General features: G+C 35.8%; 2 protein-coding genes across 3 annotated transcripts; one reads left to right on the forward strand and one right to left on the reverse strand.

The window, feature by feature from the left end:
- Positions 1-493: 493 nt before the first annotated feature.
- Positions 494-5,437, forward strand: LOC131601917 (auxin response factor 4-like). 2 transcript variants are annotated; one of them, XM_058873845.1, is made up of 12 exons: positions 494-1,291; positions 1,375-1,431; positions 1,755-1,940; positions 2,390-2,474; positions 2,563-2,653; positions 2,787-2,960; positions 3,072-3,191; positions 3,277-3,355; positions 3,479-3,641; positions 3,767-4,515; positions 4,615-4,805; positions 5,130-5,437. In XM_058873845.1, exons 1-12 carry the CDS (start codon positions 947-949, stop codon positions 5,311-5,313), a joined length of 2,424 nt encoding a protein of 807 aa, XP_058729828.1. In that variant the 5' UTR covers positions 494-946; the 3' UTR covers positions 5,314-5,437. The 2 variants fall into 2 exon arrangements, with proteins under 2 accessions (XP_058729828.1, XP_058729829.1); XM_058873846.1 differs by having other exon boundaries at positions 2,796-2,960.
- A 300-nt stretch (positions 5,438-5,737) lies between these two features.
- On the reverse strand, positions 5,738-8,846 carry LOC131601918 (isovaleryl-CoA dehydrogenase, mitochondrial). Its single transcript, XM_058873847.1, has 14 exons — positions 8,538-8,846; positions 8,145-8,228; positions 7,985-8,042; positions 7,754-7,878; positions 7,625-7,669; positions 7,484-7,532; positions 7,290-7,399; positions 7,077-7,153; positions 6,916-6,966; positions 6,756-6,820; positions 6,461-6,615; positions 6,325-6,365; positions 6,183-6,237; positions 5,738-6,077 (listed from the first exon to the last, which is right to left on the reverse strand). Exons 1-14 carry the CDS (start codon positions 8,643-8,645, stop codon positions 5,874-5,876), a joined length of 1,227 nt encoding a protein of 408 aa, XP_058729830.1. The 5' UTR covers positions 8,646-8,846; the 3' UTR covers positions 5,738-5,873.
- Positions 8,847-24,911: the final 16,065 nt, after the last annotated feature.

Consider the following 24,911-nt stretch of genomic DNA (forward strand, 5'->3'; position numbering starts at 1 on the left):
GTTTAACCACCCTAAATCAGAGACCATGCACAATAATCCCTCTTGCAAATTTTTTTCATCGATTCACCAACCTAGTACTATTTAGCTAACACATCATTATATAGCACTTACACTTCATTCTTAATATATGTCTAATTTAACATTTATCATGTAGTACCTATACTTCATATTTAATGTGTGTCTGATATTTAACATGTGTGTCGATATAGATACTCGTATCTAATTTTTTCAAAATATTCCTACAGGCATGCATCCTCTCCAGTGAGATTTTCACTGGAGGCAGTAATGTGCAATTTCCCCATTCAATTTTACTTATAATGATTTTATTATTATAAGCTATAAAAAAAAGACCTAGATTCCATTGTAACAATTTACCAATATTCACCTATCAATATCAATCTTGTATCTAGTATTTGTGTTTATGGGTAATTTTAATCATACATCATGAACAAACAAATAAAATAAAATAAAAGCAAATGAGAGTGTGTGTGGGGAAGGATTGGTCCTGTACTGTCTTAGCATGTCCCCTCCACCCAACACACATACACACACTATTTCTCACTCTATCTCTAACACTCTAACAGTTTAATTCCAAAAGTCACTACCACATTGCCTTTTCTTTCCTTTTGTTTCTGTGCTTCCTATGCAATTGTCTCTGTCTTCTGCTCCCTCTTCCATGTACCTTCAAATGGAGGAGATAATGGAATCATACTTTGAATTTCTTGTTATCATTTGATAAATAAATAAATAAACACTCTTTCTCTCTTTCTCTTTAACCCTTGTTTGGAATTGGAACATGCTCATTTACATAACACTGTAGCTTCCACTTTCTGAATTTCACTTTTTTTGCCACCCTCTTTACTGTCTTTAAATAAAGTTGTGATTTTTTTCATTTGGGGTGTTCTTAATTCCATTTGAGTTTCTTAAGAAAACAAAGGAAGTGTTCATGGAAATTGATCTGAACCATGAAGTGACTGAAATTGAGAAGAATGATGCATTATGCATTAAGGAATGTGAAAAAGGTTGCTGTTCTTGTGTTTGTTGTTTGTCCCCTTCCACTTGTTCTTCTTCTAGCTCAACTTCACCTCTTGTTTCTTCTTCTTATCTTGAGCTTTGGCATGCTTGTGCTGGCCCTTTGATTTCCCTTCCTAAGAAAGGAAATGTTGTGGTTTATTTTCCACAAGGTCATTTGGAACAGTTTGCTTCTTTCTCTCCTTTTAAGCAATTGGAGATACCAAACTATGATCTTCAGCCACAGATCTTTTGCAGGGTTGTCAATATACAGCTACTTGTGAGTACTCAATTTTGCTTTTTGGATTGACATTCTCTGTGTTACTCTTTTAGTTTTGCTTAAATTGTTGTTTTTGATAACAGGCCAACAAGGAGAATGATGAGGTTTATACACAAGTTACTTTGCTTCCTCAGGCTGAGGTTTGTTTTTATTCAAGTTCTTTATGTTTGGTGTGTGTTTCCAAACTCAGACTTATTTGAATTGACTTATTTGAGCTCATCTATTTGTTTTCGGCTTATTTTTAAAAGTGCTTCATCATAGTTTATGAAAACAGCTTATAACGTATATGAAAATAGTCTGGTTTTATTTTATATTTTATCGTCGTAGTCTTTTTGGTTTTCGCCTGAAATGTTGAGGTTGAAAACTAAGGAGTAGAGTGATGAAGGGAGAGAGTTTAGTTCCAAATTTCAATACGCTTTGTTTTTAAGTAAGTTTGAATAGATGGATTGGTTTGGCTTTTCAGTTGGCAGGTATGCATATGGAGGGAAAAGAAGTTGAGGAATTAGAAGGAGATGAAGAGGGAGATGGAGGGTCACCTACGAAATCAACTCCTCACATGTTCTGCAAGACACTAACAGTTTCTGATACCAGCACTCACGGTGGCTTCTCTGTGCCTCGTAGAGCTGCGGAAGACTGTTTTCCTCCTTTGGTATGAAATCTTTCAATGATGCTGATCTCTTTGAAATTTGATTAGTCTGCTTTTCCATGAGCCGTTGAAGCTTGATTCCTTCTGTTTGGATTGAATTATTTGAGTTTTTCTACTACCATAATCAATTTCTGAGACTGTTTGAGAGAGTTTGTAAAAATAGTTTATGACATGTCCATAAGCTGTTTTCAGCGTATTTTCATAAGCTCTTCAGAATAGCTTATGACAACAGTTTGATCTTATCGTAACTTTTGTTATAGAAACTACTGGTGACATATCCGTAATTTGTTTTCTTCTTATGAAATTTTCATAAGCCTTCGGGATAGTTTATGAAAACAGTTTACAGTTTATATAAAAACAATTTGACTTTACCATATCTTTCGTTATAAAAATAGTTTATACATAAACACCTATATGCTATGCGCTTATGGATTACTTTTTACTATATATAGGATTATAAGTTGCAGAGACCCTCTCAAGAGCTTGTTGCTAAAGACTTGCATGGTGTGGAGTGGAAATTTCGTCATATTTATAGAGGTAATGTAATTTGATTCGAAAAATAAAAAAAAGGTGTTGTTTCATAAAATGATTAATTGATAGAAAAAATGTTGTGGCAATTTCTCAGGTCAGCCGAGGCGGCATCTACTCACTACTGGCTGGAGCATTTTTGTAAACCAAAAGAATCTTGTTTCCGGTGATGCTGTCCTCTTTCTAAGGTATATATCTCTATCACTCCGGTGAACTTCAACTATGTTACCGGTGCAAAGTATCTACCAGTTTCACTCACCAAAGACTAATTTCTATCGAGACCACCTTTAGTGTCTTTCAAATCATTGCTGTTAATGAAAGTCTCTGTAGGGGTGAAAATGGGGAGCTGAGATTGGGAATCAGAAGAGCTGTAAGACCTAGAAATGGTCTTCCTGAATCGGTTATTGGTAACAAGAACTGTTATCCTAATTTCCTTTCTTCTGTGGCAAATGCTATTTCCACCAAAAGCATGTTTCATGTTTTCTATAGTCCAAGGTACTAGTACTAACTAATCACTTTTTTTATATTTTGCAAGATGCATGAGGCTTACACTGCAATTACTTATCCTATAATTTTGATTTTGTTGTGGAAATAAAATCAATACAGAGCAAGTCATGCCGAATTTGTTGTTCCATACCCAAAATATGTTAAAAGCATCAAGAATCCAGTGACCATAGGGACAAGATTCAAAATGAGATTTGAAATGGACGAATCGCCCGAAAGAAGGTAATGTAGAGTATAATTATTATAACTTTGTGATTTCTTCCTTCAGAAAAATATATTGACATGATTTTATCTTCTTATCTTGAAGGTGTAGTAGTGGTATGTTGATTGGAATGAATGATTTGGATCCCTATAGATGGCCTAAATCCAAATGGAGGTGCTTGATGGTACATTTGAAATTTCGCTTTATTACTATTCATTATTTGTCTTTTAAGGTAGATATGATTAAAGTCGAATATTTTTAATGATCAAACGGTTGTAATGTGTAAGCTTGTTGTGACATCGAGCAGGTTCGATGGGATGAGGATATGGAGACTAATCATCAAGACCGAATATCTCCGTGGGAGATCGATCCTTCGAATCCTCTGCCTCCTCTAAGCATTCAGTCTTCTCCAAGACTGAAGAAACCGCGGACCAGTCTGCAGGTTGCCTCGCCCAGTCACCTTACCACTGGTATGATTCCTAATGGTGATATGAAATCCTTAATGATGCTTATCAGGGCCATGGCTGGCATTAAGGCAATGTCTAGACACGGTTTCGATCCTAATCATAATCTTTCTTTGTTTCATTTCTCGTAGCAAGAAGCAGTGGAATGATGGGCTTTGAGGAGTCAGTAAGATCACCAAAGGTCTTGCAAGGTCAAGAAAATTCAGGTTTTATGTCACTATACTATGGATGTGACAAAGGAACCAACCAGCCAGGTTTTGATTTGAGCTCTTCGAGTCATCATCGAAATCTCACATCAACCGGAATAGGAAAAGTAGTTACCTCTTCCGAGCTTATGAGTGTTCACCCTTTCGGTTACGCAGGCTTTATGGAAAGTAACAACTTTCCAACGGTCTTGCAAGGTCAAGAAATATGTAAACTGAAATCCCTAACAGGAAAAGTCGATTTCAATGTCGGCACTTGGGGAAAATCCAGTGCAAGTTGCACACCTTTCAACCTTCATCAAGCAACCAAACAACACAACTTTCAATCTGCATATTTTCCTTATGGAGATATTCACAAAGGTGACCAAGCTAACATGTTTAGCTCAAAACATACCAGTTTCCTTGGAGAGAATGTCGGGTTTAACGCGGCATCGATAGTTGCAGGGAACATTAGAAACGAAGTTGGAAGATCTGAATCTAATCTCCCAATTGAGCATAAGCTGCAAGAAAATATTTCTGTTTCTGCTTCTGCTTCATTAGGGACTACTGATATAAAGGTTCCGAATGATAGCAATGTCAACGGAAAGGTAAACGCCTGCAAACTATTCGGGTTTCCTTTGTCTGCAGAAACTAGTTCTCAAAATTCACAGAACACTGCAAAAAGGAGCTGCACAAAGGTGAGAGATGATGATAACAACAGAAAGATATTATGATATGCTGATTCTTTTTTAAATGTTTGATGTTTTAAAAACCTATGTAACATACACTAAATGAAGGTTCACAAGCAAGGCAGTTTAGTTGGAAGAGCCGTTGATCTCTCGAGGTTGAGCGGCTACATTGATCTTCTGAGTGAACTAGAGAAACTATTTGGAATGGATGGCCTTCTTAGAGACTCTGATAAGGGATGGAGAATCCTCTACACTGACAGTGAGAATGACATAATGGTTGTGGGTGATGATCCATGGCAGTAAGTATTCTTCTTATACATAAGAACTTATAAGATAAGCACTTACGCTATAAGCTATGAAGCACTGTCCCATACGCAGACACTGACACTAACACAACGACACTAGAAATGATTTGATAAAAATAATTAATTGAATGTAATCATGTGTCGTTGTCGGGTATCGTGCTTCAACGGCCATAAGTGTTTAACGAAATTGTTTATCCAAACAGGTTATCAATGAATATCAACAGTTCCAACATATACTGATACGATATTACAATAGAAAGACTTGATAATCGATATCACTTGTTTTATTCTATCTAAGTTTTTTCGCTTTTGCTGCAGTGAGTTTTGTGATGTGGTATCGAAGATCCATATATATACCAAAGAAGAAGTGGAGAAGATGACATTTGGGATGAACAATGATGATACTCATAGCTGTTTGGAACAGGCACCAGTGCTTATTGAACCTTCTAAGTCTTCCTCAGTTGGTCAGCCAGATTATTCTCCAACAGTAGTTAGAGTTTAAGAATTCATAGCTCTCTAGACTTTGTGTTGGCCTTGCTTCTGTACAAATTTATGTAATATAAGTCATTACCTCTTGAGAATTGTGTACTCTTGAATGATGGAAATGATTTCCATACTTCATGTCATGGTGGTGTAATATTTTTTATGTTGTTATGAATGTGTTTGGGGTGCAAGTTGTTGGTTCACAGTTTTAAAAAAGCAACAATCGCAAATGACCATGTTTTCGTTTATGTTTGATTCAGCCTCCAAAATTGCTTTTACTTGAAGCTAGAATTTAATTCAAACATCAAATCACTTTACATTTAAATCACTTTTAACCAGAATCAATTTTACAGAAATTATTGAATATCAGACCAGAACCTTTTATTTTCCAAGAGGAATGAATTGCTTAGAAGATTTTCACAGCAAAAGAGCACACACAAATATGATATGGCAGTTTTTATTCCTTGTATTATTGATCAATGCTGGTTAACACAATTCTCATCTGATAAGTGAAAATTTCTTTTACAAAGAATCATCTCAAGGGGCTCAGTTCCAGTCAAAATCCAAAGGACTAGCATGTCATTGCTCCTTGAAGAGCTCGCGTCCAATAATCATTCTTCTGATCTCACTTGTTCCGGCTCCGATTTCATAGAGTTTAGCGTCTCTTAGGAGACGACCGGTTGGATATTCATTCACGTAGCCGTTCCCACCTAAACACTGTATCGCCTGCAAAGCAACCTGTGTCGCTCTTTCAGCTGCACAAAGTATAACTCCAGCACAATCCTGAAATTAGTTCACCACAAGAGAGTATGTTTTACGATGTTTTCTTTGTTGCAAACAGGAAAATATTATAGCTGTTGTATTGAAGATACAGAAAAGTGGAGGCACCTTCGGGTCAACTTTTCCGTTGTCACAGTCCCGAGCTACAGAATACACGTAAGACCTGAAATAAAGAATGTTACCGTTTGATTTCGATGCAAACTTAATATTCAGCAGAACAAAATAGCAGCATGGCATTAAAATCTTCTACCTTGAGGACTGTAAAGACGTATACATGTCGGCAACTTTTCCCTGTGACCAAAAGATCAATTTTGAAAGTGAACTAAGATTCACATACGGAGGATACGGTAATGAAAAATAAAAATTACGCCACTGATGAAATGAACCTGTATAAATTGAAACTCCCCGATTGGATGACCAAACTGCTCTCTTTGTCGAGTATAAGGAAGGACAACATCGAGACATGCCTGCATAATACCAAGGGGACCTCCTGCTAAAACAAGTCTTTCCAGATCCAACCCCGACATCATGACATAGACTCCTGAACAAAAAGAAAATATCTTTTACAAAAAGATCTTATAGATTATAAGCTCGTCTTTCTTAAGTCTATCCAAACGAGCCCTATGAAATAATATAAAGATGATTTCCTTTTTTAAAAGATTATAAAAGAAATTGTAAGACCTTTCCCTTCTTTCCCGAGAACATTTTCGTCTGGAACAAAGCAATTCTCAAAGACAAGTTCACATCTGCCCACAAAATTCCGTTTTATTAGTAAAACCAAGTGGTTGGAATGGGAAACGGATTCAATATCTAAAGAATAACATGAAATATGCATACATACGTATCACTTCCTCGCATCCCTAGTTTATCCAATTTCTGCGCAGTACTGAATCTGTAGTCAAACAGCAACAATTGTCATGTTTTCATCTAATTTTCTTACTTTTTAATAAATGGTTTATCAATAATCACGACTCGCTTGTTGTAAGGGTTCGGTAAAATTACCCCGGCATTCCCTTCTCGATGATGAATGCGGTGATTCCTTTTGACCCTGCTGTTATGTCTGTTTTTGCATAGACAACCTGTTCAATTCAACACAATCAAATCAAATGTGTGCTATGCATTTTCCTTTCAACTTTCTAAAGTAAAATCAAACAATAACGCAGACAACGCAACTAGCATGAAAAAGAAAAAAGCGATAAATTTAAAGAAACCTACTAATGTTTGAGCAACTGTCCCATTCGTACACCACATCTTGTTACCATTAATCACATATCCCCCGTCTACACGATCAGCCTTGCATTTCATGCTGACAACATCAGACCCAGCTGCAGAAAACACAAATTCACTCGGTAAAGTCTTTGGAATATCTAAATAATTATTATACTGCTATTCAATTTCACATATCTTACAATTGGGTTCACTCATTGCCAAAGCTCCAACGTGATCCCCGGAGATAAGCTTCAAAATTGAAGAGCAAAATATATAACAAGTCAGCCATAACTTTAAACGGATAAACAAACAAATACACGCAGGGAACTAGAATCTAGAACCTTTGGCAAGTATTTCTCTTTCTGAGCATGGTTTCCATTCCTCACCTAAAACAAACATAAGTTAGCGATCAAGAATACTCGTTTGAAAATCGTGAAGTATACAATGAAAGAGACTTAAGTTTCAATTACCAGTTGATTGATACATAGGTTAGAATGAGCACCATAAGAAAGACCAACCGATCCTGAAGCACGGCTAATCTCTTCCATTGCAATACAATGATACAAGTAACCTAGACCAAGCCCTCCATACTCCTCTACAAATAAGTAGAAATATCATTGGAAAACATTTGTCGCAACAAAAACGCGATCATGTACCAAAGATGTCAAGTATACTGATAGAAATTCATAAAAAGAGATTACCTGGTACAGTAATCCCATGGAGATTAAATTCTCCCATACTTTTCCACAAGTTAACCTCCTAAAATTAGATAAAAAATACAATCAGCATGTTCAATCACACTATGAGCTATATATTGTTCATTGAAATGATTAAAAAAATAGATCATATCATGAAACATACCTGTGGGAAATAGTTAGTATGGTCAATTTTGGAAGCATGAGGAGCAATATTTTCATTAGCAAATTGAGCAACACTCTCTTTAAACTGCAATAGAAACTCGAAACCATTAAAAGAATGACATGAAATTAAACAAGCCAAGCTGAAGTAATACAGAATTGAACAAAACCCCAAATGAAAAAGTTCATTTTTTTATAATCCAGAAAAATGGGATCAATCATTTTTGACCAAGCTAAACACCCAAATGAAAAAGTTCAAATTTTTATAATCATTTTTTACAAAGTTAAAACCCCAGATGAAAAAAGATCAAATTTTTACAAAATACAGAAAATGGGGCAATAATTTTTTTCAACCAAAATATGAGAAAAACCAATACAAAGAGTTTAAGGGTGAAACCTGAATCTGTGTGTCGTCGAAGAGGAAGGAAGTGGAATAGTTAGAAGAATTGATTCTGAAAAGAGATGAAAAAATGGAGCGTGCTGTGTTGATTCTTGTTCTAAGCATGTTTGACAACAATAATAAAACCGTGTGTGTCTTTTTTTTATATGATTGGTTAGTTATAGCTTAGGTGTTGTGGTGTTGTTATATATAATTATGATTATAGAATTGGGTTTGGTGTTTTGGGAGTTGAGATAAGGATGGAGGTAGACAAGGATTATCAAGAATGAATCGGATAGTTGTGGGATAGTGATCTTGTTCACAAAATCTTTCCTATTTGAGACTTATGCACGTTTAAAAATAATTGTGTCATGGAAGTATATAGTATATAAGTATTAGGGATGTGGGGTCCCATTAAGCCAAGCCAATACACTATACTTCGACAAACACATGTAGCGGTGTTTACAGTGCGGTTTGAGCGGTTTTGACGTAAAAAATTATTTAAACTGTAAGAGAAAAAAGTGTGCGGTTCGGTTTGATTCGGTTGACTTTTAGAAATAAAACTGAATCAAAACAAATCTAACCAATGCGTTTTGAATTAGTTCGGTTTTTTTACAAAAATTTATTAAGTCATACATACACATATTGATGGTAACATAACTTTGTATTTAGTCATTTATGCATTCTCAAATAACAACAAAATTTATCATATTTAGATTAGGGATGACAACGGGTCGGGTGCGGGTTTCACACTATCCAAACCCGCATCCGAAATCGGCACCCGAACCCAGACCCAAAAGGTATTCGGGTGGCAAAATGACACCCAGATCCACACCCGTTAGATTCGAGTTTTTTCACCCAAACCAAAACCCGCAACAAAATACATAAAATAAAATTTATATATATATATATATATATATATATATATATATATATATATATATATATATATATATATATATATATATATAAAAGCGGGTGTGATTTCGGGTTTCACACTACCCAAATCCGCAGCCGAAAAATTGGGTGGCACCCGAACCCGAATCCAAACCCAGTCAACTCGGGTTTTCAACCGTTGACTCGGATTCGAGTGCGGTTGGGCCCCGCGGGTTTGGATCTACTTGACATCCCTAATTTAGATAACAACTTTCTATTTAATATACAAAAATAATATTAGATAAAAGTGGAATAAAAAACATAAAATAGTAGCATAAAATAATATCAAAAACATTATAATAAAATTAAAAAAAAAAAGATGAGATGAAATATTAAAGAAGATGAAAAAGAAAGAACAGAAGAGATGCGATTAGATAAGAAGAGGAACATTAAAAACGTAATTGGAAGAGAGAACAGTAGAATAAAAATAATAAGATGAAAAAGAAAGAACTTAAGAGATGAAAAAGAAAGAGCAGAAGAGATGCGATTAGATAAGAAGAGGAACATTAATAACGTAATTGGAAGAGAGAATAGTAGAATAAAAATAATAAGATGAAAAAGAAAAAACTTAAGAGATGAAAGACTAGAAAAGAATATGTGATATGTCTTTGGAAAAAAAGATGAGAAGAATGTGCAATACCGCTAGGAGAGATTTGAGAAGACTTAAACTGAAACCTTAAGGGTGTGTTTGGTTGGAGGTAGATGGAGGGGAGGGGAGGGGATGGGAGGGGATATTTATAACAAAATGTGTTTGGTTCAATTTTTAGGAGGGGAGAGGAGGGGAGGGGAGGGGAGCAAAATCCCTCCAAATCACACTTTTTGCGTTCCCCCGAATTGGGGGGAATCGGAGGGGAGGGGAGGGAATGTCACTTTTAATATTTAATAAATTGATATACTTACTAAAATATCCTCAATTATATTTTATTATTTTAAAACTATTGTTTTCTTTTGTGTTTCTGCTTTTCTTTTTTGTGATTTTTCTCTATTGTTTTTATCAATTTATTATAATTATTCTTCAACTTCAAATTAAATTTTTATTTAATAAAAATTATGATCACTGCAATATTTTAGTAATAAGTTATTTTATGTAATTAAAAATTGTTATCAAACATAGTTTAATTTATGTAAAAAATTATAATATGAATCAAGTGTACTGAATTTTTAACGTTATGTGGTAAGTTATGAATTTTTAATCACTTAATATTACAAATATTATTTTCAAAAAAATATTTATGAAATTTCCACCTTTGAATATCATATCATTTATATAAAATTATAAGGATAAAAAATTAATTATTAATAAAATCCCTCCCCTCCCCTCGTGAACCAAACATATTTTTAACCAAAATCCCTCCCCTCCCCTCGTTTGAACCAAACATATATATAATTAAAAAAAATCCCTCTCCTCCCCTTCCCTTCCCCTCCCTCCATTAAAATCCCTCCCTCCCCTCCCCCTCATTTGAACCAAACAGACCCTAAGTGTGAGGAAGAGAAAATCATTCGTAATCGTAAGGCTAAGGCATAATAGGTTTGAGTTTGGGTTGGATATAAGTTAATTGAAGTTTGGGGGGTTGTAACATAATGCGGTTTGATTCGGTTTGGTTCAGTTTGTAAGATACAACCCGCAAACCGAACCGAACTGCGCCGTTTGTTAAAAAATGGCTCAAACACATCCGAACCAAATGCGGTTTTTTGCGATTTCATTTTGGTTTGGTTCGGTTTTGCGGTTTTCTATTGGGCCGGTTTGGTTTTGAACACCCCTAAACCAAGCATGAGTTTGGATTTATTTACAACTCTTTTATCTCTGTTAGTACTATTGTTTTATATTAAAATTTAATATGTTTAATTAGATTTTTAGCCATTAAGTTAATTTATGGTTTTATGTTAATTTTGTAATTAATAAACATTATCTTTTAAGTCCTTCAAAAATATCTTTGATAGTCAAGGTGGACTTTTCTAATAAATTTTGTCAAAAACGTTAAGTTATGCTTATTTGGTATTCTAGTTTGGATTTTTAATATGATTTGACTTTATTTTATTTTGACATCATTATGACTCAAATAGAATCATTTCTCTCTAAGATGAATATTTTATACAAATTCACGAACCATAGTTTCAGAAGAAGAAAAGAATCACTGAAATCGTAAGCGACAAGTTTTAGCACAAACCCTAGAAGACTCAATAGTACACGGTGAACACTTCTATCATGTTCCCCTAAAGAATCATTGACGATTCATCACCAATCATCCCCGAGTTTTATTTTAATTGCAAAATACAATGTTTCTTTTCACCATTCTGCAGTTATGTGTGTTAATAGAATTGTGTTACCCTTATTTCGATAATTTTGATTAAGGCATGGATAATAGGTTTGAGTGTGTCATACATCATGAAGGATTTAATGCATTTACAAATTTAGGTTACAATGGCCTTGAGAGTTGAAACTCCGGTACAACAGACTCAGATGTCCTATAAGGATGTTGAGACATCTAATTTGACATTAATAACACAGGCAAGAAAATAACAGTACTGAAAAGATAAAAACACACAGAATTGTTTACCCAGTTTGGTCTAACTACCTACTCTGGGGGCATACCAAGCCAGGAATGAAGTCCACTATCAGCAGCATTAATTTATAGACCCTACATCCAACACACCCGTTGACAATCTACTCACTTAATCACTACCCAATGTCCCTTCTACCTAGATCCTCTCTAGATATGGAATATCTCCATCCCACTTCCAATCACCACAGTGATGTTGTATAGTTTTCCAGTCCCAGGAGCTTTAACAACGGCCTAATCACCAACATTCTGATCACATAGACAAACAGTTTTAGAAGACACACTTCCATGACAATCTATCTAAGACGCAAAGTCAAACTCTAACGTTTGTTAGCTTTCCTCCTAACTAAGAACAACAACCTGGAGTTACTTCACATCTTCCTCCAAGAACATACGTACTCCCTCTTGCCTACAGGCTTCGAGGGTTACGGTGACCTTCCCACAACCCGGGAGGTTCACTTAACCTAGACCTAATGATTACATCTTAATATACTTCGGCTGGCTCACTAAACCTAGGTTAAAAAGCTTCTATTTATAACCTATACCCAACTGGATTTGGGCCTTCAATCAGAGCTTCATTAGCTGTTACAATTCAATAGAAACTTCTGCTACAATAAAGGTCTTCAATCGTTTGTTTCCTAAATAATCTCCTTATTTAGAAAGTCTTCATTCTCCTTGATTTCTGATTGAATCTTCTAGACCTTTAAATCTATGCCACATAGGATTGCATAATATTCTCTAAATATTCTGCTTATGTTAATTTTGATTTGAATCCCATTGATCCAGCTCAGCAGGCGCGATGTCGAATTCTCCCTCATAGGACATCTTCTTCGACATGTTGTTCCAGATGTTGAATAACTTCAAAACATCGTGTCTCAACATTCAATATGACTTCTTGTTCTACATGTTCTTCTTAGTGAGTATATACATCCTGTTTTACACTATTTCTGCTTTTATTTGTTTTACAAAAATTAATGCAAATCCTAAAAATAAAGAACTTACAAGAGTGTTTGGAATTGTGATCCGGGTTACTGGTCTAATTTTGTATTATTGGGTAGTTTGAAAAACTTATGGTGCCTAGTTGTAGAGATCTTGTAGTTCTATAATACCATGGACAGAACTAAGATGATACTCTTGAAAGATGATTTAGGTATTGTTTCATTCGAGAACTAGAAATGGATGCTCTAACTCCGCTTAGGAACCAGAAATAAAGATAGTTGGATAACAATTGATCTTGAACGATGCCTCCAATCATCTTTACGATGGCACGGAATGGACTTGCATGGTTAGCACTCTAACACTAAAGTCAGTTCAAGATTCTAGATGAATATGATAAAATTGGAGATCAGATATTGTACCTTGTTCTTAGCGTGTGAATTGTTTTTATACTCTGCGTCAATTGGAATGGGTTTGAGATGGATTGGGTCTTGGTCATTTGGGTCTTTGGACGGTCAATAATAGTTTCCCTAAGACTTTTTCAGGTAATGTCGTGATCCGATGTGAAATGAAACTAAAACGCTTGGGATCAGTTTTTGAAAAAGACATAATAGGGGAACAAGCGCATTTAATGTAGTTCCATCATTGAAATGCTTCGTCTCCCTTTTTTGACAGGTATAGTGATGTGACCAACTAGGGTGTGACACAATTTATAGAGTACTTAAGTGCACTCGAGTTTGGTGTATATCCATTAGAGGAAATCTAGTCGTTGATCTTGTGATTTTTTTCCATAATTGATCATGATCTTGTGAAATTTAGTTGTTGCTTATAAATAGAGTGAGTTGAGTATTATGAAGTTTTTGCAAACTTTAGCTTTCAAGTTTATAGTTACTTTCCATAAAAATGTCTATGTTCCTTCTTCTCTAAGAATACCACTAGAAGCAATTTCATGCTTCACCTAAAGCTTCCACCTTTTTTTTCATTCCTCCTACCTCATCAATCCCATATAACCAGGTACATTTATAACCCAAGCTTTTATCTTTGGCATTTCCTATTTTATAATCAGGATGTGTGATAACACGATTGATTTAGTGAGTGATTTAGAAGTAGAAACTTTATTTGCTTCCACCATGGGGGCATCCCTCGAACCTCACCTTCCTTCTCTTAGTAATAGGGATGTTCGTGGTGCGGTTTAGGCAGTTTTGAAGTCATCTGAATCGCGAGAGAAAATAAAATATGGTTTGGTTTGGTTCGGTTGACTTTTAGAAATAAAAGCAGCTCCAATTTATCTTGAGGTTATTTTGAATACTATGAATCAAACTCAGCCCCAATTTTTTACTAGTCTTGTCACTAGTCAAACTCAGGCCCAGCTTTTAACTAGTATTGTCACTAGTCACAGCTGTAAACATTTCCCTTCTATCAATATGGAACTTAAATTTGTTGGAGTTGCAGCCTTGAGCCATCAAAGTGCCCTTGATAACACCCCGAAGCTCGGCTTGAAAGGAATTACAAGATCCAATATTTTTAGAAAAGCCGCCCAGCCAATCACCTTGAGCGTTTCGGAGAACACCACCACAACCCGCAAAGTAGTTCTTGTTTACTGCTCCATCGATATTAATAGTGAGCCAATCTCCCACAGTCGGCATCCACCTAGATTTATGCATGTTGTTATTCTTAGATATCACAATATGCTTAAAGATCATAGCCTGCTGATAATTAGAAACGGCAGTAGTGATCACAAACACCAAACTAGCAGGCAACACAAAGTCGAGGCCATGAATTTTCTCATTGCGCCATTGCCAAAGCTTATAACAAGCAGTAGCCCACATTGCTTGCCAGTCAGTTCCTTTACTGCCTAAATTATATCTCAGGTTGATCTCGAGCCACTAATTTTAGGGAAGTCTGAAGAAGGAAACACAATACTTAGGATCGACAAAACTAGCCCAATTGTCTTTAGCCAGCGTACAGTCTCTCATCACGTAAATTATAGTTTCATCAATACATGGCCAATCACCATAAATAGGATTTCTAAGTTGCAACTTATGAAGGTACATGTTCGTCTTTAAGCCATTATGGAACATCATTCAAGCCAAAGTTCTTATTCGCTCTGGAACGTTCAGCTTCCAAATTTTGCTCCAATTAGAATTCTCCACTTTCAACTCAATGTCTTCTAAGTTAGCATATCAACTACATATAGTGAATACATCATTCGCAGTGCCACTCCAAGTACAAATGTCCTCATGAGAGTTATTACTAGTCGAAGGTGCAATAGCACGAATTTTATCCAGAATATGGCAAGGAAGCTGCTCCTGCAGAATTGACCAATTTCGAGCGCCATTGTGATTCACAAGGTTCTTGAGCTGAGTATCCACTTAATCAAAAGCATTTTTCAAGAGAAACTCTATAAGTTTAAGGCCTTTCTCCACCCAACAATCATCCTAGGCTCTTATTTTTCTCACCACTTCCTATTTTCCATAAAGAGAAGGAGTCCATCATAGACCAACTTTTAATAATTTGTTTCCACAAGCTAGAGTTTGTAGATTTTACTTCCTGAACATTATTGTCCACCTGAAGCCTATCTTACTTTTTCTCATAATTTTGCACCAATACTCATTATCTCCACTTCGAATCTTCCATCCCATTTTGCTCATGCAAGCCTCATTCATAATACTAAGATTTTGAATGCCCAAACCTCCAAGATCTTTTGGCTTACAAATTGTATTCCGCCTAATAATATGCATTTTCTTAGTGTCGTTGTGATGATCCCAAATGAAATCCCTCTGGATCCTTTGAGTCTTATTCAAACAATCTTTAGGAACCATGTTACTCATCATGGTATAAGTAGGCAGTGCTTCTAAGACAGATTTTACAAGCGTGACACGTAAATTAAATTTTGTCTTTTATTCTTATATTTATCAATGTCAACAAATAAAAAATGAAAACAAAAATAAATATATTGAAATTTTATTTCAAATAAAAATAATAGTATTTATAAATATATAATATTTTGTTTTTTTAAATACGTAAATTAAAATAAATACCATACAAATAATACGATAAAATATACTCATATTATTTGTTGATTTCTTTAAAGTGTATATATATATATATATATATATATATATATATATATATATATATATATATATATATATATCAAACTTAGTTACACACATAGGGTCAAGATCCAATGACACAAAGGTATCAAACTTAGTTACATGACACCTCTGATAACTTTTTAACGCATATCTGTATAACAAAATCCACCATTGAATTGAAAGCTAACATCATATAGATCATGTTCATAAAATTGAACATCAATCGGAAATCATTTGATATGTTAAAGAGAATGATTAAAATTAACAGTTTTGTCGAAGTTTTGTAAGACGTTAGTTTTTATGCATCTCGTTGACATATCAAATAATTTTCGATTGATGTTAAATTTTATAGACATGATATATATCATATATCAGAGGTGTCACATTACTAAATTTCAAACTTAGTAACGTGACACCTTCGACAATTCTTTACCGCATATCCATATAACAAAATTCATCGTTGGATTGAAAGTTATTATCATATAGATCATGTCTCTAAAATTTAACATCAATCAAAAATCATTTGACATGTCAACGAGATGCATAAAAACTAACGTCTTACAAAATTTCAACAAAACGGTTAAGTTTGACCCTTCTTTTTAACATATCAAATAATTTCTGATTAATATTAAATTTAATATACATGATTGTTAGGTGACGAAAACTTATCTAGAGGGGCGTGAATAGATCCCCAACTTTAAAAATTCAAATTTTAAAGGTTTTGAAAATGTTTAAACTATGATGAGCAGAAGTATCGTGTTTAGATCGAAAGTCGTCTAAATCGAACCGGTTATTGGAACCTTAAATATGCGCACAACCCTTGGTATAGGATAACAATAATACAATTAGTTAACAAATTAAATTTTCAATCAATAGTTTTAATGTGATCACTAAGCAACCAATTCCTAATGAAATTTAACACAAAAATTCCAAGTGTCAAATTATCGAACACTTGGCGTGCAATCGATTTTTCAGATTTTCCTTTAAGTTTGTTGATATGAAAAATCCTCTTACAATCTAATTAATTATAAGATAATCAATAAATTAATAATGATTTAAACAATTAATGAAAAATCGTTACGAATCAATCGTTCAATCATTATGCTTAACAATTTGATAATGGGAATTTAAATTGCAAGAGATAAAGATAGATAGATAGGTAGAGAGAGGGCACAAGAGGTTGTTTAGGCAATTCACTGATCGTCCTCTCTACAGCTACATCTTCCCCCAATTCTAATTTGAAATTGAGATATCAATCTTACTATGCAAAAAGTTGTTTAAGAGAGATGTGAAGCAATCCAATCCTACAAATCCTGTGTTTCATGTTGATCCTTGCACTTTTCTTCCCTTGACCTAAGTTTGATCAAGTCACCCAATAAAAACCAATTGATTCACTATCTCACACTACTCCTTTGCAAGAAACCATCGTTCTTCAAAGCCTTCACTCGGTAGAATCCAAATTGCAAGTTGTTGTCACCCAAGATTACCAACTGATTCACCGTCTCACACAAGTCATTTCCAAGAACCTCCCGTTCTTCAAATCCTTTCACTCGATTAAATTCAATTGTGTAACTCTTATTGAAAACCCCTAAATTAACACCTTGATCTTGGAGTAAAAACACTCACACTTTTTTTTGATGAAACCCCCTATGATTCTCAACCCAACCTTAGGTTACAACCAACGTAAATTGAACGCTATCAACCAAGTCTAGATGGCACCCAAACAAGAAATGATTATGTATACTTTGTTTGTGTGTATGCATAGATAAAGGGTTGAAGATGATGAGAAATCTTAGTATGTGTTTATAGTTTCATCAACTTGAAAAAGATGCATGTATGATGTATTTAGTGATGCAAGTAGGAGGAAAAAAGAAAACCTAAAAATGTGAAAAGGATGCAAATTTGTTGAAAAAACAATAGCATGTGTCGACACATGTAAGTCATGTGTTGACTTGTATTAACACATGTGTCAACCTGTATCAAGTCATTTGTCAACACATTCAAACAGCAGCTACATGAAGGATAGAAAAACACTTAGAAAGGGGGGGTTTGAATAAGTGTAGCTTTAAAAACTTGACAGATAAAAATAAATTGCACAGTTATTTTTATCCTGGTTCGTTGTTAACTAAACTACTCCAGTCCACCCCCGCAGAGATGATTTACCTCAACTGAGGATTTAATCCACTAATCGCACGGATTACAATGGTTCTCCACTTAGTCAGCAACTAAGTCTTCCAGAGTCTTCTGATCACACACTGATCACTCCAGGAACAACTGCTTAGATACCCTCTAAGACTTTTCTAGAGTATACTGATCCACACGATCACTCTAGTTACAACCTGCTTAGATAACCTCTAAGACTTCCTAGAGTATACTGATCCACACGATCACTCTAGTTCCTTACAACTTAATGTAATCAATTCTAAGAGTATTACAATTGCTTCTTAAAAAGCTATAATCACAAACTGTGATATTTCTCTTAATGTTTAAGCTTAATCTCACTAATATATTACAACAGCAATGTAGTGAGCTTTGATGAAGATGAAGATTCTGAGCTTTGATTTGAACAACGTTTCAGCAAGTTGATATTCACAGAATAGGTGTAGAATTCGTTAACATTGCTTCTCATCAGAACTTCATATTTATAGGCGTTGGAGAAGATGACCGTTGAGTGCATTTAATGCTTTGCGTGTTCCGTACAGCATCGCATTTAATGTTATATGCTTTTGTCAACTACCTCGAGCCTTGTTCACGCTGTGTCTACTGACGTTGCCTATAATAGCTTTTAACGTTCCTTTTGTCAGTCAGCGTAGCTTGCCACGTGTACTTCCTTCTGATCTGATGTTTGTGAATACAACGTTTGAATATCATCAGAGTCAAACAGCTTGGTGCATAGCATCTTCTGATCTTCTGACCTTGAAGTGCTTCTGAGCGTGATACCATCAGAACTTCAGTGCTTCTGATCTCGTGTTCTTCTGATGCTTCCATAGACCCATGTTCTGATTCTGCTTCGACCATCTTCTGATGTCTTGCCAGACCATGTTCTGATGTTGCATGCTGAACCCTTTGAGACAAAGCTTCTGAGCGCTGAATTATGCATACTCTTTATATATTTCCTGAAAAGGAAATTGCATTGGATTAGAGTACCATATTATCTTAAGCAAAATTCATATTATTGTTATCATCAAAACTAAGATAAATTGATCAGAACAAATCTTGTTCTAACAATCTCCCCCTTTTTGATGATGACAAAAACATATATAAATGATATGAATTTGCGATCAGAAAGAGCAGACGGCAAAAGACAAATTACACAGCTATAGCATAAGCATATGAATATGTCTCCCCCTGAGATTAGCAATCTCCCCCTGAGATAAATAATCTCCCCCTGAAATAAATACTCGAAGAACTTTAATAAAAGACTTCCCTGATTATTTCGGTAGAGACGATCACATAAGCTTCTGTCTTTAGAGAATTCATAGCTTCTGACTTCTGCTTCCATTGGACAGCTTCAGAACTAGAATTTCTTTAGATCCCTAGAACACTCACAGCTTCTGATTCCTGCTTCCATCTAGGACAGCTTCAGAACTTGAATTTCTTTGATCTTCAGAACATTCACAGCTTCTGATTTCTGCTTCCATTTAGGACAGCTTCAGAACTTGAGTTTTCTGGATCTTTAGAACATTCACAGCTTCTGATTTCTGCTTCCCTCGGATAGCTTCAGAGCTTGAATTTCTACCAACATCACTTCATGCTAGATTTGTATCAGAACATTGTTGAATGTACCAGAGCATCATCAGAGCATCTCTACATCCTGAAATGTTACAGAACAAAAAACTAAACGACAAAAGTCAGCATGAACGAGTCAGAACATAAAATGTATATTGGAACACATGATATGTATCAGAGCCATATAGGCTAAAATAATGTTATCAGAGCAAATAGAATTTTGTCAGAGCAAATAGACAAATATGGATCAAATTCTATTATCAGTGCTTCTGATTCATTCTTCTTCTGATTTCTGAAGCTTGACAGCACTCAGCTTGCTTCAGTTCCCATGAGTTTATTCTTTTTACAGAATAACACTTCTTATGGTTTTGCTTCTTGTGTTTGCTTTGAAGATTCTCTTCACTTCTTTATACCTGCAAAACACTTAAACCATATAGAACTTGCAGTTCTTGTTAGGAAATGTGTGGGAGCTTTACCCAGCAACTGATAGATTAATCAAATCATTTATCATTTATCTTTCTCCCCCTTTTTGTCATAACATCAAAAAGAATATATCAAAAGATTCAGATGAATAAAACGACAAATAAAATCACTGGAATGTAAAACCAATGAAACTTTTCATTGATAATCAAAAGAAAAGATTACAAGAGAGGAATGCAGGAAAACAGATGCAACAAGGAAAGAAAACTACAAAGACCAAAGGACTAAGATCCTAGCCTACGCAAAATCCGCGCCAGAACATCATGAATCCCGTCAGTGCTTGTAGCTTGCCTTGCCATGAAGGAGCGAAACTCAGCATTGGCTACTTCTTGCGCGTCCAAACGAGAAGCCAGCATAGCTTGATTCTGATGAAGAGCTTCCAAGGTCTCCATCAGAGCTGAGGTTTCACCAGAAGAAGAGGCACCTGAATTTCTGCCAAAAGGGACAGCAATCTCAGCAGGGTGATCTTCTGGGAGATCTCCAGCTTGTGCATCTTCCATTTCCTCATCTGAGTCTGACTCAGAATTAGCCTTAGCATATTCTGGTTCAGGCAGCTCAGAAGTTCCATCTTCCAACGCTTGAAGAATAGCTGCAAGATTTGTTAGAGGAGTAGGACCAGCAACTTCAGCAGGATAAACCACTACTGGAAAGACCATGTGAGGTGCTTTGACAGAGGGGTTCATTCTGAACCAGTTAAACAACCACTGAAAATCTCCAGTCAGCATAGGAAACCATGGTTTCCACACCACGATGTCTCTGCAGAGATTTTCTTCTTCCACCTCATCTGCAGGCATCTTCTTCTCAAGAACACTTCTGTTCCTGATGAGATGGTGATAGCTGCTTTCACCAACTTCCAACCGAAGACCACGAATACCAGGAGCTTCAGACATGATCCTTCTCTGAGTGTCTGTAGCCCTAGCCAGAAAATCCTGACGAAAGGTATCCCAAAGGTTGCTTGTAGCATACTCATCCAGATGATTAAGGTGAGCAGCACCCAGAATCTCCAACCAGCCATTTACATCAGAATGTAAAAGCTCCAGATAAGATTGAGTCGTAGGGGTTGGAGGGTTGACAGTGAACCTGGAGTCGGGAAGAACAACACTATAGGGATTAGGTGTTCTGGTGGGAAAAGGGTGTGAGAGAGATGAAGAAATATCTGATGGATGGGTTGAAGGAGAGGAGATATCAGATGGTGAAGAAGGTGGTTCCGAGAGGATGAATGAGGAGGAAGAGGTGGTGGAGGTCTTTGAAGAGGGAGGTGATTGAGGGGTACCGTCAAGAGGTTGATACACTTTGAGAGGGTCATAGGTGATCCTTACTCTTTTAGGTTTGGTTTTTGGTTCAGCAGTTGCCTTTCTCTTTTGTTTCCGATCATTATCTTGATTTCCAGAGCTTGACGATGGATTCATGATGAAGTTGCAGATATTGGAAACTGCTAGGGTTTATGATATGAGTGCAAAGAGCGAGAACTAAAAAGAAACTGAATGCAAAGTGAGAGAAATATAAGAGGGAAAAGAAACGTTTGAAGAATATAAAAAGAAAACTGAAAGAGAGTAAATGATGAAAAGCATTTAATGTTACGTGACATGAGGAGAGATAATAATGACAAAAGACGTGATTTGCACAGTTACCTAAGTAGACGTCCCCTCAACTGCACGCACGCTTGTCCAGGACTAGTGAACACATGTTTACCATCTGGATAGCCAGTTACAGCTGTTTTGCTTTTAAAGAGATTCTGAATCAACTTAGACAATGAAACGTTAGTAATAACCGAATCATAATTTCTAAAAGAATTCAATCAGAACTTCAAAAAAAAAATCCACATTCATTTTTAGAAGATACCCATACATAAGAACTTCTTATCTTCTCATTCTGGGCTTGTTTCTGAAGACCCATTTTGTACCTATTATATTGAATCCATCTGGTCTAGGAGCAAGATCCCAAACATCATTCCTTGTAAACTGATTCAGTTCTTCTTGCATAGCAATTATCCAGTCTGGATCTTCTAGAGCATGATCAACAGAAGTTGGCTCGATCAAAGATACAAGACCTAATTGACAGTCTGCATTGTTCTTAAGGAATGCTCTTGTTCTGATTGGATCATCCTTCTTTCCAAGAATAACATCTTCTGAATGACCAGAAGTGAGTCTGGATGATCTTCTGACAGATGGTTCTTCAGAAATGCTTAGATTCGCCAGAGAAGCTGATACTTGATCTTCAGATTCTTTGCTTCTGAGAAGCTCTGCTTCTGATGCGTTGCTTCTTGGCTCAACAACTTCTGATATGTCAATATCACAATCTGCAAAATTATCAAACTGCTTTGGTTTTTCAGAACCAAGCTTATCATCAAACCTGATATTGATTGATTCTTCCACAATCAATGTTTCAGTATTGTATACTCTGTAGCCTTTTGAGCGTTCAGAATATCCAAGAAGGAAACATTTTTGTGCTTTGGAATCAAACTTACCAAGATGATCTTTAGTGTTCAGAATAAAGCATACACATCCAAAAGGATGGAAATATGAAATGTTGGGCTTTTTATTCTTCCACAATTCATAAGGAGTCTTATTTAGAATAGGTCTGATAGAGATTCTATTCTGAATATAGCATGCAGTGTTTATTGCTTCTGCCCAGAAATGCTTAGCCATATTGGTTTCATTGATCATGGTTCTGGCCATTTCTTGCAGAGTCCTATTCTTTCGTTCTACAACTCCATTTTGCTGTGGAGTTCTAGGACAAGAGAAATCATGGGCAATACCATTTTCTTTGAAGAATTCTTCAAAGGATCTGTTCTCAAATTCACCACCATGATCACTTCTGACCTTTATGATTTTACACTCTTTTTCAGATTGAATCTGAATGCAGAAATCAAAGAACACTGAATGAGTCTCATCCTTGTGTTTCAAGAATTTTACCCACGTCCAGCGGCTATAATCATCTACGATGACTAATCCATATTTCTTCCCTCTGACAGATGCTGTTTTGACTGGGCCAAACAGATCAATGTGCAAGAGTTCTAATGGCCTTGAGGTAGAAACAACATTCTTGGACTTGAATGCAGGTTTGGAGAACTTGCCCTTCTGACATGCTTCACAAAGAGCATCTGATTTGAATTTCAGATTAGGGAGTCCTCTGACAAGATCCAGTTTGTTAATCTGAGAAATCTTTCTCAAACTAGCATGACCTAATCTTCTGTGCCAGACTCACTGCTCTTCAGAAACAGACATAAGACAAGTCACCTTCTGACTCATAAGATCTTGCAGATCTGTCTTATAAATGTTGTTCTTCCTCTTGCCTGTAAATAGGATTGAGCCATCCTTCTGATTTACAGCTTTGCAAGACTTTTGATTAAAGATTAAATCATAACCATTGTCACTCAATTGACTGATAGATAAGAGGTTATGGGTTAATCCTTCTACAAGAAGTACATTAGAAATGGAAGGAGAGTTACCAGACTTTATAGTTCCAGAGCCAATTATCTTGCCCTTCTGATCTCCTCCAAACTTGACTTCTCCTCCAGACTTAAGCACCAGGTCTTGGAACATAGACCTTCTTCCTGTCATGTGTCGTGAGCATCCAGAGTCCAGGTACCATGACATGTTGTGCTTTGTCCTTTTTGCAGCCAAGGATATCTGCAATAGGAATAATCTTATCCTTAGGTACCCACATTTTCTTGGGTCCTTTCTTGTTAGATTTTCTCAAGTTCTGATTGAACTTGGGTTTAACATTGTAAGCAATAGGAGAAACAGCATGATAATTTTTAATGTGAGTTTCATGATATTTCCTAGGTTGTGTCACATGCTTTTTGGTGTGTGTTATGTGAAAACTTTGAGCATGTGAAGTGTGCCTAATATCATGGGAGTGGCCATACTTGAACTGATCATACAATGGCTTGTATGTGAATTTCATTTCATCAACAGGTTCAAGTTTGTATGGGGTTTCACCCTCAAAACCAATGCCAACTCTTTTGTTTCCAGACACAGCATATATCATAGAAGCTAGCTGACTTCTGCCAATACTTCTAGATAAGAACTTCCTGAAACTTAAATCATATTCTTTCAGAATATGGTTTAGACTAGGAATGGATTTTTCTGAATCAGAAGGAGATCCAACATTATTGGATAATTTTAAAAGTTTTTCTTTTAATTCAGAATTTTCCAACTCAAGCTTCTTGGTTTCAAATTCAAATAGCTTTTTCAGCTTTTTGTATTTGAGACTAATCTGAGACTTGAGTTCCAGAAGTTCTGTTAGACCGGAAACTAACTCATCTCTAGTAAGTTCAGAAAATACCTCTTCAGAATCTGATTCTGATGTAGATTCTGATCCGTCATCTTCTGTCGCCATCAGCGCACAGTTAGCCTGCTCATCTTCAGAGTCTGAATCATCTTCTGACTCATCCCAGGTTGCCATAAGACCTTTCTTCTTATGAAACTTCTTCTTGGGATTTTCCTTCTGAAGTTTTGGACATTCATTCTTGAAGTGTCCAGGCTCATTGCATTCATAGCACATGACCTTCTTCTTGTCAAATCTTCTGTCATCAGAAGATTCTCCACGTTCAAATTTCTTTGAACTTCTGAAGCCTCTGAACTTCCTTTGCTTGGTCTTCCAGAGTTGATTTAGCCTTCTGGAGATCAAGGACAGTTCATCTTCTT

The sequence above is a fragment of the Vicia villosa genome, linkage group LG5, assembly GCF_029867415.1.
Source record: "Vicia villosa cultivar HV-30 ecotype Madison, WI linkage group LG5, Vvil1.0, whole genome shotgun sequence".
Classification (NCBI taxonomy): Eukaryota; Viridiplantae; Streptophyta; class Magnoliopsida; order Fabales; family Fabaceae; genus Vicia; species Vicia villosa.